Source organism: Branchiostoma lanceolatum, chromosome 1 (genome assembly GCF_035083965.1).
Source record: "Branchiostoma lanceolatum isolate klBraLanc5 chromosome 1, klBraLanc5.hap2, whole genome shotgun sequence".
NCBI lineage: Eukaryota > Metazoa > Chordata > Leptocardii > Amphioxiformes > Branchiostomatidae > Branchiostoma > Branchiostoma lanceolatum.
Window position 1 is genome coordinate 24,907,736 of NC_089722.1, and position 13,172 is coordinate 24,920,907.

At 41.0% G+C, this 13,172-nt stretch overlaps 2 protein-coding genes across 4 annotated transcripts in view; both read left to right on the forward strand.

Annotated features, from left to right (window-relative positions):
• Nucleotides 1-1,113: 1,113 nt before the first annotated feature.
• LOC136443975 (carboxymethylenebutenolidase homolog) lies at nucleotides 1,114-6,742 on the forward strand. Its single transcript, XM_066441365.1, has 6 exons — nucleotides 1,114-1,239; nucleotides 2,279-2,592; nucleotides 2,832-2,939; nucleotides 3,535-3,677; nucleotides 4,023-4,117; nucleotides 4,630-6,742. The coding sequence occupies exons 2-6, from the start codon at nucleotides 2,378-2,380 to the stop codon at nucleotides 4,804-4,806; spliced, it is 738 nt and encodes a 245-aa protein (XP_066297462.1). The 5' UTR covers nucleotides 1,114-1,239; nucleotides 2,279-2,377; the 3' UTR covers nucleotides 4,807-6,742.
• A 5,517-nt stretch (nucleotides 6,743-12,259) lies between these two features.
• Nucleotides 12,260-13,172, forward strand: part of LOC136443994 (protein CASP-like) — a 38,313-nt gene continuing 37,400 nt past the window's right edge. For 2 of the 3 annotated variants that reach the window (XM_066441389.1, XM_066441397.1), the window contains exon 1: nucleotides 12,260-12,389. In XM_066441389.1, coding sequence (XP_066297486.1) covers nucleotides 12,324-12,389 — 66 coding nt within the window. In that variant the 5' untranslated portion in view covers nucleotides 12,260-12,323. The remainder of the gene's footprint in view (nucleotides 12,390-13,172) is intronic. The other variant, XM_066441405.1, reaches the window with a different exon arrangement.

The following is a 13,172-nucleotide window of genomic DNA, read 5'->3' on the forward strand; positions in this document are numbered from 1 at the left end:
ATGGTCGATTTGCAAATAGAAATAGAGCTGAAGTCTGGTCAATAATGGACTGCGATGAGGGCTGGTATACCGAAAAAGGCCGTAGGCTACGTCTCCGACTGTCTATTTCTTTCATTCAGCACAATTTTACCTCTGGCAAACACGTTATGGTTTTAGTACCATTTCGTGTCTTAGACACCAAAGTTATCTAATGTGACATAAACAGAGCATATCAGAACTATCAGTGGATTTGCCTGGCAGGAGCATAAAGGAAGCCTCCATACAATGTTTTGGCTGGTGTTAATGCAACATTTATATGTAGAAAGCAACGATGCCTAGCGATGTTTTCCTAAACCACATACACCATTGAAACGTATCGAGAAAGGTTGCAACTCGAAAGGGAAATGCATGCATGTGACTTAGTATGAATGATTTGGTACTGTTTGTTGCGTTATTCGGGTGTTAACATTTCCCAATAATCTTACATTTAGGTTGTCAAATTGTACATTTTGGGTTCGCAAAGTATAGTACTACCGTATACGAAAACATGATGTTGCTCACAAACTATGAGGCACTGAACGGAATGCTTCAGATGTTGTAACCACAGAAAACATATCATATATTCATCTATGTGGGGATTACCTACAAAAAAACTATATATAGTACCGAAGTCTTGTGTTTTATAAACGCCTTATATGTCCTCGTAATCTTTAACCACTGTATTGTATATCAAATTTATGTTCAGTTACCAGGGCTAGCTTTGTAACAGGGATCAAAATATTATGCATGAAAGAATGTTAATCTGATTTATATTGTACATATATAAACAAATTCTGAACATTTTTTGTCAAAACTGTCGCATTTCCTTCCTGGCTCTCAGTCTCTTGTAGCCAAAGCTCCGAGTCTCCTCTCCGCAAATATTTGCGAAGCGGAGACTCGGGAGATACAATAGGTTTGGATACCAGGGTAGTCTACCACACTCAGTTAAAATCTGTTGAAAAGTAGAAAAGCATACGCCCTACGGTCCTAACACGCTAACTCTTGGCTTGGAAGCAGTAACCTGTACATTTACATGTGACGTTACTAGCAATTTTATAGCCCACATGTTTTGGCTTTGATTGAGTTTGGAAAAAAAATGGTATCCCCCACGGAATTGTGAATGGAATAGTCAAAGTCTAAAGGTCACAGATCAAACGAGCGTGGCACTGGTCAGTGGATAGCAAGACCAGTCTTACAACGGATTCAACGCTCATCCTACAGGTATTAACTCGTGTTGAATTTATCAACAAAACGATAGTTCCGCATCGAGATACAGCATGAAAATCTATAATAACTTCCCTAGACACAATAGTGTCGAATCATACGGAGGATTTTGCCAGAAACGTCCGCATGTGGTCAGGTGACCTAGTTTTGTAGATTTGCGAACCTTTTGAAATGCATTTAAAACCCATGGGAATTTCGCTTATAATGCTTAATAATAATATAATATCAGGTGTATTTGCAGCCAGTGCCACAGGCAGGTACCCAATGTGTAGGGTAATGAGGCTGTTTAACGTGTTCGAGGCACCTCCTCGAGCACGGGACCCCCGTTTTACGTCCCTCCCGGAAGACGATTTCGTGGAAAGCTTCGTGAGGCTACAGCAATCCGGACGTCCTTGGTTGGTCTCCCATCCAAGCACTGTCCGGACCGCGCGTTGCTTAACTTCCGAGATCGAGGGATCGGGTGTATCCAACGCGCCACGCGGCCGTAAGCTTTGACAAAAGTATGATGAGGCGTTTAAATCTGGACGGTGGAAGTGGCTTCTACTGTGTCTTTAACCACCTTTTTACTGAGTGACTGAAAGACGTTTAAACGTAACGTTGGCAAACCTTTAGGCAAGGATTAACATAAACTCAACACCGTTAGTAAATACCTGTTGGTAAACATTTGGCCAAGGATTAACCTGGAACAAACAGAAAGGATCCCAACACGCTAACTCATTACTTGCCTTGGAAGCAGTATATTAAACCTCGATTAACAGTTACTAGCAATTTTATGTCCCACATTTACGATATTGTATGTAGCTTTGTAATAGGGATAGTAACGTTAGATCCAACATGCGGCCTTCAAGCAAATTTTGCCTCAGTCCCACTGGTATGCCCTTTAGTAAATCGGATTTAGGAAGGTAAATCAACGGGAATTGAATTGTTGGCCAGACGGCGATACAAAGCCTATAGGCTGAAGCCCTGTGACTGTGAGAGACTTGTGACCAGGTTAGACAATGATCGACAAAGACTAGTTTTTATTTTATTTTCACAGAACATCCCTGTCCGGTTGTGTTTGTCACGGCACAACCTACCCTGCGTGCCATCTCCTATCTACTACCGGAACTCCTACCGACTCGCTACCCTAAAAAAAATGGCGAACGGCAACAACGAGACCCCGTGCTGTATCGGGGACAGACTGGAGTATGGCTCCATGGGGAGGGAGCTGAAGGTGGGCGGGGTCGACATGTACCTGGCCACGCCCAAAACTCCGACCAAGAAGGGAGTCGTGGTTTACATGGACATCTTCGGCTGGAAGCTGCCCAACACTCGCTACATAGTGGACATGATAGCTAACAATGGATATGTGTGAGTAATACTTTACAAGTACGTTGATACCCAAGGGAGTGAAGTATAGTTTTGGCATGTTTGTCTGTGTATTTTTGATATGTAACGTTAACGTTATTCACTGAGGTGTCACGTAGGGCTAGCTGGGAGTAAATACTAGATGAAAAATAACACCAGTTTCAGATGGGAAATAGACAGTATTTGAAATAACTATATTGTAATCCTGGTTGTCTGTCATGTATACTATATCGTTTCTGCAGGGCCATTCTTCCAGATGCATTTGAAGGTGCAGAACCATGGAGCGCTGACAGAGACTGGAGCACCTTTTTTGAATGGATGAAGACGAAGGACGCAAATAAAATCCATACGTGAGTTCAGATTATATACTGGATACGCACACATACCGTATTGATATGTGTGTGTATCCAGCAAAGTTGATATATACTACAAGTATTCAACATCTTTTAGACCCTTATCATCGACACATTGATCGAACAATGCAGGTATTCACAGGCTGTTATTTCAGTGCACTCATTTCATATTGATCATCTCTAAAGGAACAACACGATTTGATATTATGTGATGTTGTCTATACGGCGTCTATACAGGACCTATGACAATTCTGTGACAGTTGTATGAAAATGAACTAGTGACAGAGGGAGAGAGTTGGGACAGGAATCTTTCTGATTTGTAGAAATATCATTGAATATTTGATATTTTTGATTTTTGTCATTTCACCCTCAAGTATTGTTTATAGGTATATGTGTTTCCAACAAAGTCGCAACTGTCACATTCTTGGCACATCATATTGACAAGTAGCGTTAGGGGCATTATCATATCTGTTAGCAGCGTTTAATGTATATGAAGGGGAAACAGACGTCCGTGGGCTGAGAACTGTGAGTAAGACCATAAAAGTTAACGCCTGCCATGAACTCTTGCCATTGTTCCTTCTGATGTGCCCAGTGTAGCTGATGCAGCAGTGGGTTACCTACAGCAGGAGTGTGGTGTAGAACAGCTGGGATGTGTGGGCTTCTGCTGGGGAGGTCGAGCTGTGCACGCCTGCCTGGTGGACCGGACTGACTTCAAGTGTGGAGTGGCCTTCTATGGTGAACTATGATTTTAAGAGATTTAAACCCAGAATTGATTGATTGTTGATAATAATACCGATAATCTGATCATGTGGCATGCCTGGAAGGTGGAAAATACATAACTTTGCATTTATATAATCATAAGTACAGAAATATACACAGACGGACAAGCCAAAAACAATTGTAATCACTCCCTGGAACAAGAAAAACAAGGACAGTCTTAAACTGTTTGTGCTAGATTGAGCATGTTGGGTTGATCACATCCTGAATGACTTATGTGATCCAAAAACAAGGAATTGAATCAGTATTTCTTTATCGTGATATGACTCTAACTTTCCCCCCTTGTCTTACTTGTATACGTAGGTATGCGTGGTATAGATGATGAGAAACTTGGACTACTGAATGCACCTGGGCTCTTCGTTTTTGGAGGAAAAGACAGCGTAATTCCTTTGGATCAGGTAATTTTTATCTAATACTGTAATTCTTGATATGTTAGCTGTAACTTAATTTTAGCTGATTTAACGGTCACTTGTCAACCGCTAAAATTTCATCATCGCTAATATTTGATCACCAATATTTGAGACAGTAATGTTTGTTCAAACCGTTAGAATTAAGTGCAGTGACCTACTCCATTTTCCCCAAACCGCATATTTTCCTGTCGCTATATTAAAGTGATTTACAGTAGATGAAATGTGCATGTAGTTGTAACATTTGTGAGTTTCCTGAATTTTAGCACAGTACCCTACGAGCATTGAAACTTTGACTTTGCACAGTTTGTGTTTTACCAGTAGCTTTGATATGTTTGGTATCTGTGATGTTATATAGGCTTTTAAGTATCCCAACATTCCCAAGTATTATGTTGTATTGAGACAATAGAATATGTTGTATTTCGTCTTTTGATTCTAAAGATTAACAACAGGAATATAGAACTTACGCTGTTGAAATAAACAATGACTGTTCAACTTTCTAGGTGGAAACTCTCAAGACAGAGCTGAAGAAGTCTTGCAAGGTGGAACACCACGTCACGGTGTATGAAGGAATGCCGCACGGTTTCGCACATCGTAAAAAGGAAGAGAATGACAAAGATGCAGCAGCCATTGATGGGGCACGTCTTGAGATGCTGAAATGGCTGGAGAAGTACATGTGATCAAGGAGGTTGCGATCTTCATTTATGATGTGTCCACAATTTTTCATATTTACATATGCTTTTATCAAATGTTGATTCAGCTAATCTTGATTTGACTTATTTGACTCATAGGCTATGTGTACATGGTCGACAGGATTGATTTAAGGTTGGTTTTAACTCAAGGCTTGAGGTTTGAAAGATTGATGTACCAATCTCTAACGTTTAAAGAAACAAACGTCTGAATTATTGGAATAAAAACAAAAAAAACTATGAACATACTGATCTTTATATTCATTTGTAGAGCTAGAGATAATTAAGGTGGCAGTACACAGTATTTGTCCGCGACCCCCGGGGTCTATGACGCGGGGTAAGAAAATAGTGCGCACTAAATCGTGGACCGCATGTATACACTTAAACGTGAAAGCCAGCGAGGCATGAATTTTACTGAATGATAGCATAATAAGTCGGCATTTCGATCGTATGAGTAAGATTGTGAAGCTTGCCGATTCGGTGTATACATGCGCGTGACCTTTGCAGCAGCCAGCCTGGGTGAGTCGGCTGCAGTTCGTATGACCTCGCATGACCCCATTCCAAAGAGGGCGCCAGAACGTAAAAAAACCACAACTTTTTTTTGTTTTCAGTTATATTGTAGAATGTACCCTCAATTTAAACATATCCATTTGTCGTGCTTCAGAAATGCACCGTACTATATTTTTTTCGGCGTCGACCTCAGTCAGTTTGTGGTCCTTAACTATAGAAATCCCCATAGGCGAAATACTGTGTTCTGCCACCTTAAATTCAACAATACATAGAGTCCATTCCAAGTCACCGCGAGGGTTGTTATTGTCAGAATTTAGAACTATTTTCAAGTTATTGTTATTATTTGTGTAAGAGATTTGATACTTTTGAAATATTTTGAATGTGATTTAAACTTTCTAAATATTTCTTAAGTTTTCTAAAACTTTACAAATATTCATGATGTAGAATATGATGTTAACAATGGTTTCTAAATAATGGTAACAGCATTCTACCATTATTTACAATTTTTTACAATTTCTTACCATTTTCTACCATTATTTGTAACATCTCTATAAATAGGTCAGAGGGCTGGGAAGAAAGTAATTCACACATCCTTACGAAGTTTAGGGAAGAATGCTTTCCACAAAGGACCGAGCGGTGTCCTGCAGTGAAGTCTAAAGATGTACAAAGGCAGACAGAAGGGCCAGATTGGCACCTACTTTAATGGGGGCAATCACCATTCTACCATTGATGACCATTTTCTACCATTTCTTGTTAATATTTCTAAAAGTTAAATAATCACGTAGATGTTTAGAAATTATTACAAATAAAGAGGTTTTTGTGCAGTTACTTTCAAAATATTTCTAAATTATCTAATTAAATTCAAATAAATTCATATTTTTGTATTTTATCTTTTAGAAAAATTTAGAACTATTGTCAGTCAGATATTCTTTTATTAGAAATTTTTCAAAATGATTACAAATATTATTATAAAACCCTCGCGGTGACTCGGAATGGACTCTATACATGTAACTAAGGAGGCTGCTATCTTGGTCCATACTTTTAATATATCATGCCTTCATCAAATGTTCATTTACTATGGAGACAACAAGTATACCCATACATATGTACCAATTTGGGCTGAACTTTGATAATTGCAATGTTCTCAGGTATAAATTGGGATCCAAGATTTATGATAATACTGTATGAGTTGATCAGGTTGAAGACTTGAAGTTGAATAAATCATGTAATGGTATCAATCTCTGATTTTTAGAGAACTGAAGCCTGAATGATGAGACAATAGATAGATAAATTGATGTATAAATTCATACATATCCCAATATCTATATCAATCTGTATAGCTAGATAATCAAAGTCAATAATCCATCCATCTAGGTTCAAAATGTATCTTTATACAATAAACATCTACCTCTATCTATCTCATTTATTCGTTCTTTATATATATTCATATATGCACTACATTATAGAGGTAGTCTGGTCAGTAGTGGACAGTGGAATGAATGAGGATGGTATATCGAAGAGGGTCGCTAGGCTACGTTTGTGACTTTCTGTTTCTTTGTGCTACCCTCGGTGCCAGACTCTTGCGGGGACGGCAGAGCATTTCTCCGGCAGCCCAGACATTCATGTCCACCGACCTAAATAACCGTTGGGAGGGGGGGGGGGGGGATCCAGAGTTGTCAGCCAGCCGGAGCATAACTGCCTGGGCTGCCGAAGTAATTCTCTGCCGGCCCCGCGAGACTATAGCACCCAAGTTGATTTTGTCCAGTCCTAAAGGTGTCTACTGTCACAGAGACAGAGCCCATCAAAAATATCAATGGATTAGCAAGAGCATAAAGGTAACCACCATAGAATGTTCGCGTCCATGCAACATTCATATACAGACGCAGACAGGAACGATACCTAGCGATATTTTCCCAAACCACATACCCCATTGAGAGAGTTTGGGAAAAGTTGCAACTGTACATGTTTCGATATCCAATGAAGATAACACAATGTCGGTGTCTAGCACTGCAACGTTTGGATTTCATCTTCTCCTCGACCGGATTAGAAAGAGAAATGCATGTAGTATGAACAATTTGGGTGTTATTTGTTACGTTATTTGGGTGTTGACATTTGTCAATTATGTCTATAATGCAAAAATATCCTGGTCGTTTAATTGTACGCTTAGTTACGCAAAATATAGTAATACGATTGCATGATTTTGCTCATAAACGGCATTGCTTTGCTTTTTTGGATCTGCAGAAAACATATAAGACATTCATCTATTGGTGAAAAAAAGTACAACCTTGACCTATACCTCGTGATCGACAGCGCAGGCACCAACCTCTCCACGGCGAAAAGTTCTATTTGGAAGTTTTCCAGGTGCCAACTCTGTCCGTCCCAGGAGCCATCGACCGTGCATTTTGCTGACACTTCGTTTGATCGATTATCATTGATAAAGGTCGTAATCTCATCTCGGCTTTCAGGCCCGTTCGAAAAACATCGATCAATCAATAGGAGGTACCCCCGGGGGAGTGGACACAGGCCTTAGATGGTCTGAGTTGGACCAGGTGAGGTATCGAACATGTAACATCCGTGAGGGAGGGGGTGGCGTTGGATTCCGTTTCTATCTAGTTTAACTGTGCAAGGTTGGAATTGGTGAATATTTCAGGTGCTACTGTAGCACGTCCAGAGAGCTACATCAGTAAAGGTTACTATGTGCCAAGCAATGTTGACTAAATCACGAAACCTAGGTTTTATATAGTCCGCTAGCCTGTGTTTACACAATCATCTCGCTCACTGGGGTTAATGACCCCCTCCCCCAAGACAGGGAGCGGTGACCGTTGGGTCGGACCAGCCGCTAGGAGCGCGATTTAGTCAGGCTATCTAGTCCGCTATGTCCGTCTATTTTTTTCGTAATTCTAGCTCTGGCTCGCATTCTTTCCACCCATCTACTCACTGATCCCCCATGCCAGCTTCCTCACCCCGTCCCTTACTTCAGCTTACCTTCAAAGCGTCCAAAACTTCTCGCCAGCCTTTTTGCAGGAATGTCACCCAAGATGATCGATATTGATCGATTAGTCCATTATACATATGCGTGTCGTTGTCGCCAGTTTTAATTTTATCAAGGTTCCATTTGATCTGAATGAGTAGAAGCAGATCGGACGTGTACTCTCATTTTTGGCTGCACTCCTCTTTAAAGGAACCATTGGCATTGACATTGAGTTGGATGTTGTAGGTAATTTCGACTAGGCTGACTAAATCACGCTCCTCTTGCAGTCCTGCCTCTGGTCAAGGTAGCAAGCCTAATATAGCCCGACAGCGAGGGATTAATTGTAACACGATGATGTGAGAATAAATCTTTGTTTCCTTTCTTGAATAACAAACGGACTCCCAATCATAGAAATGATCCGGTGCTAGTCGAAACACAACAGTCATTTTTGATGTACATGTAACTGGCCGCAGTGGTTGCGCCAACAAAGATTGTTAATCCGTTCTACAGCCATGTCATAACGTGTTTGTCAGAGAGTACAGTAACACTATGTGCGCTTTGACATTCTCAGGGCCACGCCACACCCGTCAATCATGAAATCAAAAGGTTGAAATAGGTGGTAAAACAAGCGAGTTTCCCGGTGTACAGCCCGATGCCGGCCCGCAACGCCGTCGGATCGATGGATCGACCGTGACTTCGTGCCGAAAGTAAACTTTCCTCCAACCGACCTGTCAGGCGAAGTGATCGATCAGTATTGATCTGCTCATTATTCCATCGCCAGCTGACATTTCCAACCAGGTCCGTTTCATCCATCATCCTCGGCGGCATGATTAAAATTGATTTGCTGTAATTATGCCGTGGCGCTAGAATTTCTTCTGAAGGCTTGACCTGTCGATACTTCGATTGGATATCTGCGCCGCGGCTGGGATTGTGTTAGCAGACATAGCGGTCATTTGTACACGGAGAAGGACAAAAACAAAGTTCTCAGTTCAGTCGAGTACATTCGCGCAATTCCTTTACAACGTAACGTGGACGAAAGTTTTTGTTGCAAAATTCTGTTGATGCATCATACAAGTGCAACTTTGGAAGAAATTCTATGTAATGAATTTATGATAATTTGTGTTTATGTCCGCGAAATGTTAATGCCAGTAACAGGGCAAACACAACTAACAAAGACAATGACAAGTAGGGACATGTGGCTACGGATAACAGCTGCTGATTAACTAAATCTACATTCATTGCGTTTGAACAAAATTCTTTTTGGCAGCAGTGGAAGAAGTCTAGCCTCTACCAGGCTCCGCGGGATGGCTGGAAAAATAGTAGAAATTGGCCGTAATAGAGTGAATAGTGTGCCAAGGGAGGATGGCAGACTGTCCTCTCTCCGTAGCTAACTCCCTTGGCACACTATTCACTCTATTACGGCCAATTTCTACTATTTTTCCAGCCATCCCGCGGAGCCTGGTAGAGGCTAGAAGAAGTCGACGTTTAGTCCAAATTTTTCATAATACATGGATTCTGTGATTTTGTCAGAATTGACAACTTTATTTTGACATGACACGCTTTATCTACTTGAATTGCGAATTGTGATTGATACTTTCAGTTAATTCTGCTGTGTCCTTAAGGCGTTATTATTTTCAAGTTTAAATCCACACCGTCATGAGTGCGAATTCTACCGATTTGTGCATCTCAGCTTGCACTTGCCGGTAGTCCACCGGGATTGTCGATCATTTGGATATGGAGATGGCATGGCACTATCCACTGACCCTCTCTCAGAGACCCATACTTCCCTCCTACACTTGGTTCTAGGCCTCCGGATGTCAACTTAAAGCTTTAAGAGCTATGGATGCATTACCTAAAAGAAGTAAACACGCAACTATTACTAACGGAACATTCCTTAAAGCAGAACTAAAGATAACTAGCTCTATCTCGGTGTCGCAGTCAGTCCAGAACGTCTAAGCCGGGGATACAGTCGTCCTGGGGCGGAGATTAACGCTTTGCGTTGTGCATGGGAACAAGATAGGTTCTTAGGATACCCACAGGAGGGTCTAAATGGGCCTATAGAGCACGTCTACAAACTGTGGTAGGACGACGGTGATCATATGTAAACGGCTACATACGTAACTTCGGCATGCGTGTGACTAGTCATATCAAATTATCTATGACCATTGATCACCGGCTTGCATAATGTGCCTTTGAAGCAATAAAAGAGAAAAATAGTGATAACGTATCTATAAAAAAGATCAAGTTTTGATAGCTCGTTATTATATACTAAGGAATGCGCATAGACAAAAACAACATATATGAACGCTTTATAGGAAACAAAACTTTCTTTTTACCGTTGTCCTCTATAATAGGTGTGTCGAACACAGATTCGCCCTTGAGAAAGTCATTTACACAGCACGACTGAACAACCAGACCGCCTGGGGAGCCGTCACGTGATCGATAGGGATGATTTGCGCGCCAAGCTAATGATTGAGTCCGGCCCCCCTAACGACCATTAAGTAAGCACTACTGTAATGGTCAAACAGCAAAAATATACAAGCAAGCTTATCGCCAGAGCTGCGACTCAGGGTCGTTTTTAAACTCGGCGTGGGTGAAGCCGTGAGGAAAATGTTAGACGGTACAATGTACCTCCCATCCGCCATTTCAAAATTTGTCTATCTTTATTTTCAGTACAGACGGCTATGATGGTCTCAATTCCCGACAAGTAGATATTCCTAAACATCACAATGATGCATATTAATTTCAATTCAATTGTATAAAAAAAATCAAGGAAAGTAACCGGCAAACTACTTCACATTGCAAGAGAGGGAGTTTAAACGCCATCAGGTTAAAAATATCTACAGCATAGAGACGGAGAGAGAAGAGAGGAAGAGAGAGAGAGAGAGAGAGAGAGAGAGAGAGAGAGAGAGAGAGAGAGAGAGAGAGAGAGAGAGAGAGAGAGAGAGAGAGAGAGAGAGAGAGAAAGAGACAGTGAATAGAAATGAGAGAGAGAGATGGAGATGCAGCTGCATGCGTATATACAGACCACAAGGCATATACAGTATTTCTTGCACAGGGTGAAAGCGGTAGTACACACAGATATCTGATAATGTAGACGATCTACACTCGCGAAAACTATATTAAACATTGTCCCGTCGGGCATATCAGAACTCGGGTTTTGTTCTGGATTATGAAATAAGATCAACGCCTGTGTGACTAGTGCAAGGCATAGTAGGCCAGTACATTTTTATCTAAACGCACTGTTACATGCTGAAGATGAGAACTAAGATCTGTATGTAGCACTGGAGGGTTGTAGTCAATGCATCATGTATAGAAGTGTCTACTTCGCATCAAGATCAGTTGTATCGGTATATATATATCAACCATTGTATTGTGTCACAGTTTAAAGTTTTAGATATGGAGCAATCACCATTAATGCAAAGCGGTTCTTTGTCGTGGGATGTATGCCAATCCTAATATGTTATCTCATAAAGAAAATATGAATTCTAACTAGGAATTTTCAGATTCAGTACCACATAACGTTACCACGTTTTGCGTGGTGCTACTAAATACGGGTGATCATTTGTTGGAGGTGTGGCTCTCTAGTATAATCTTTCAGTTTAATTGTTTGTCTGTTTTATAACGGTAACGTTATTGTCTTGCAAAAGTTATTTCAAAAGTTTTAAATATTCGTACCTTACTTGGTTACTTGTGTCTGTTGAATTTCTGGAATACATGTTCAGCGTCCAACCTTAATGTTGGAATCAATGCTTTCATTCATTCAATTTTTATTTACTAGTTTGTGCCTAGATTGTTTACTTAGAACTTTTCTTGATTTATTGTAATTTTCTCAAGGAGTTCAATTATGCGATTTTCATCTCTAATTCATATTGATTAGGGACAGTCAGAATTCTTTCACGCGATCTGTAACTTTATCAAAGAAAGTTGCAATCCAAAATGCTGAAATGATATAATCCATGCTGCCCCTCCCCGCGCAAATGTAGGAGTGGTCCGGTCTGATATTGACAATTGCCAAATCGCCAACATGGCGGCGGGGAGCGCGACGTCCATGTTGGAATATTGGAAACAGTTCGATCTACACCAATTCCAGGTGAGTTTTGCTTCCTCCTTATCCTCTACACTTCTTCCCCGGTGCTTTCTTTAAGTCGTGATCCAAAACGGTGGTCCCTAAAACTTTGTTTTCTGCGAATTTTCTTCCTAGAAATTGATAGCTATCAGCTATGGATCAATCAATTAGAAGCCAACATGGCGCGTTTGTTGTGAGTGCAGGCTTTTGTTTGCTGACGGGGGATTCCCTGCATTATCAGGCTGGTTTGTGTTGCTGCATTGCCGCTATTGCTACAGGAGTATAATGATTAGTTTTACCTAATGATGATTAAGTCACAGCGTTTCTGAGAAGTGTTTTAGATGGAAAACAAACCGCGAAAATCTGGCACGGAGAAGTCGCCAGGCCGTCGGACTCGGGAAATTGTTGCGAGAGGGAGGGGGGATCATTTTTGGCAACTCTTTTCATCGGAAATCGCACTTTCTTTGCACTAGTTGACACCCTTCTTAGTGATCTGTTAATGTGTGGAGTTGTCGCACGATACGGGAAGCAGAGAGAGCTCACGGTAGTTCAATGTCAAAGGAAAGTTGTGCGTACTGTGTAGTATAATGATTGCGCACACAGAGCGCTGATATTTATGAAGTGGACAAGACGCACAGAACGAGACTTAAAACTCAGGCCGAAAAACCGGGCCGCCTAGGAGATGTCATGCAGTCCACTTGAGCTGACGTGGCAGCTATGGGGACAAGGATCTACAATCTACTGCCATTCTACAATCTACTGCCAAGACTATTTGTATAGACCCCAATGTTTACATTGTAAAGTACA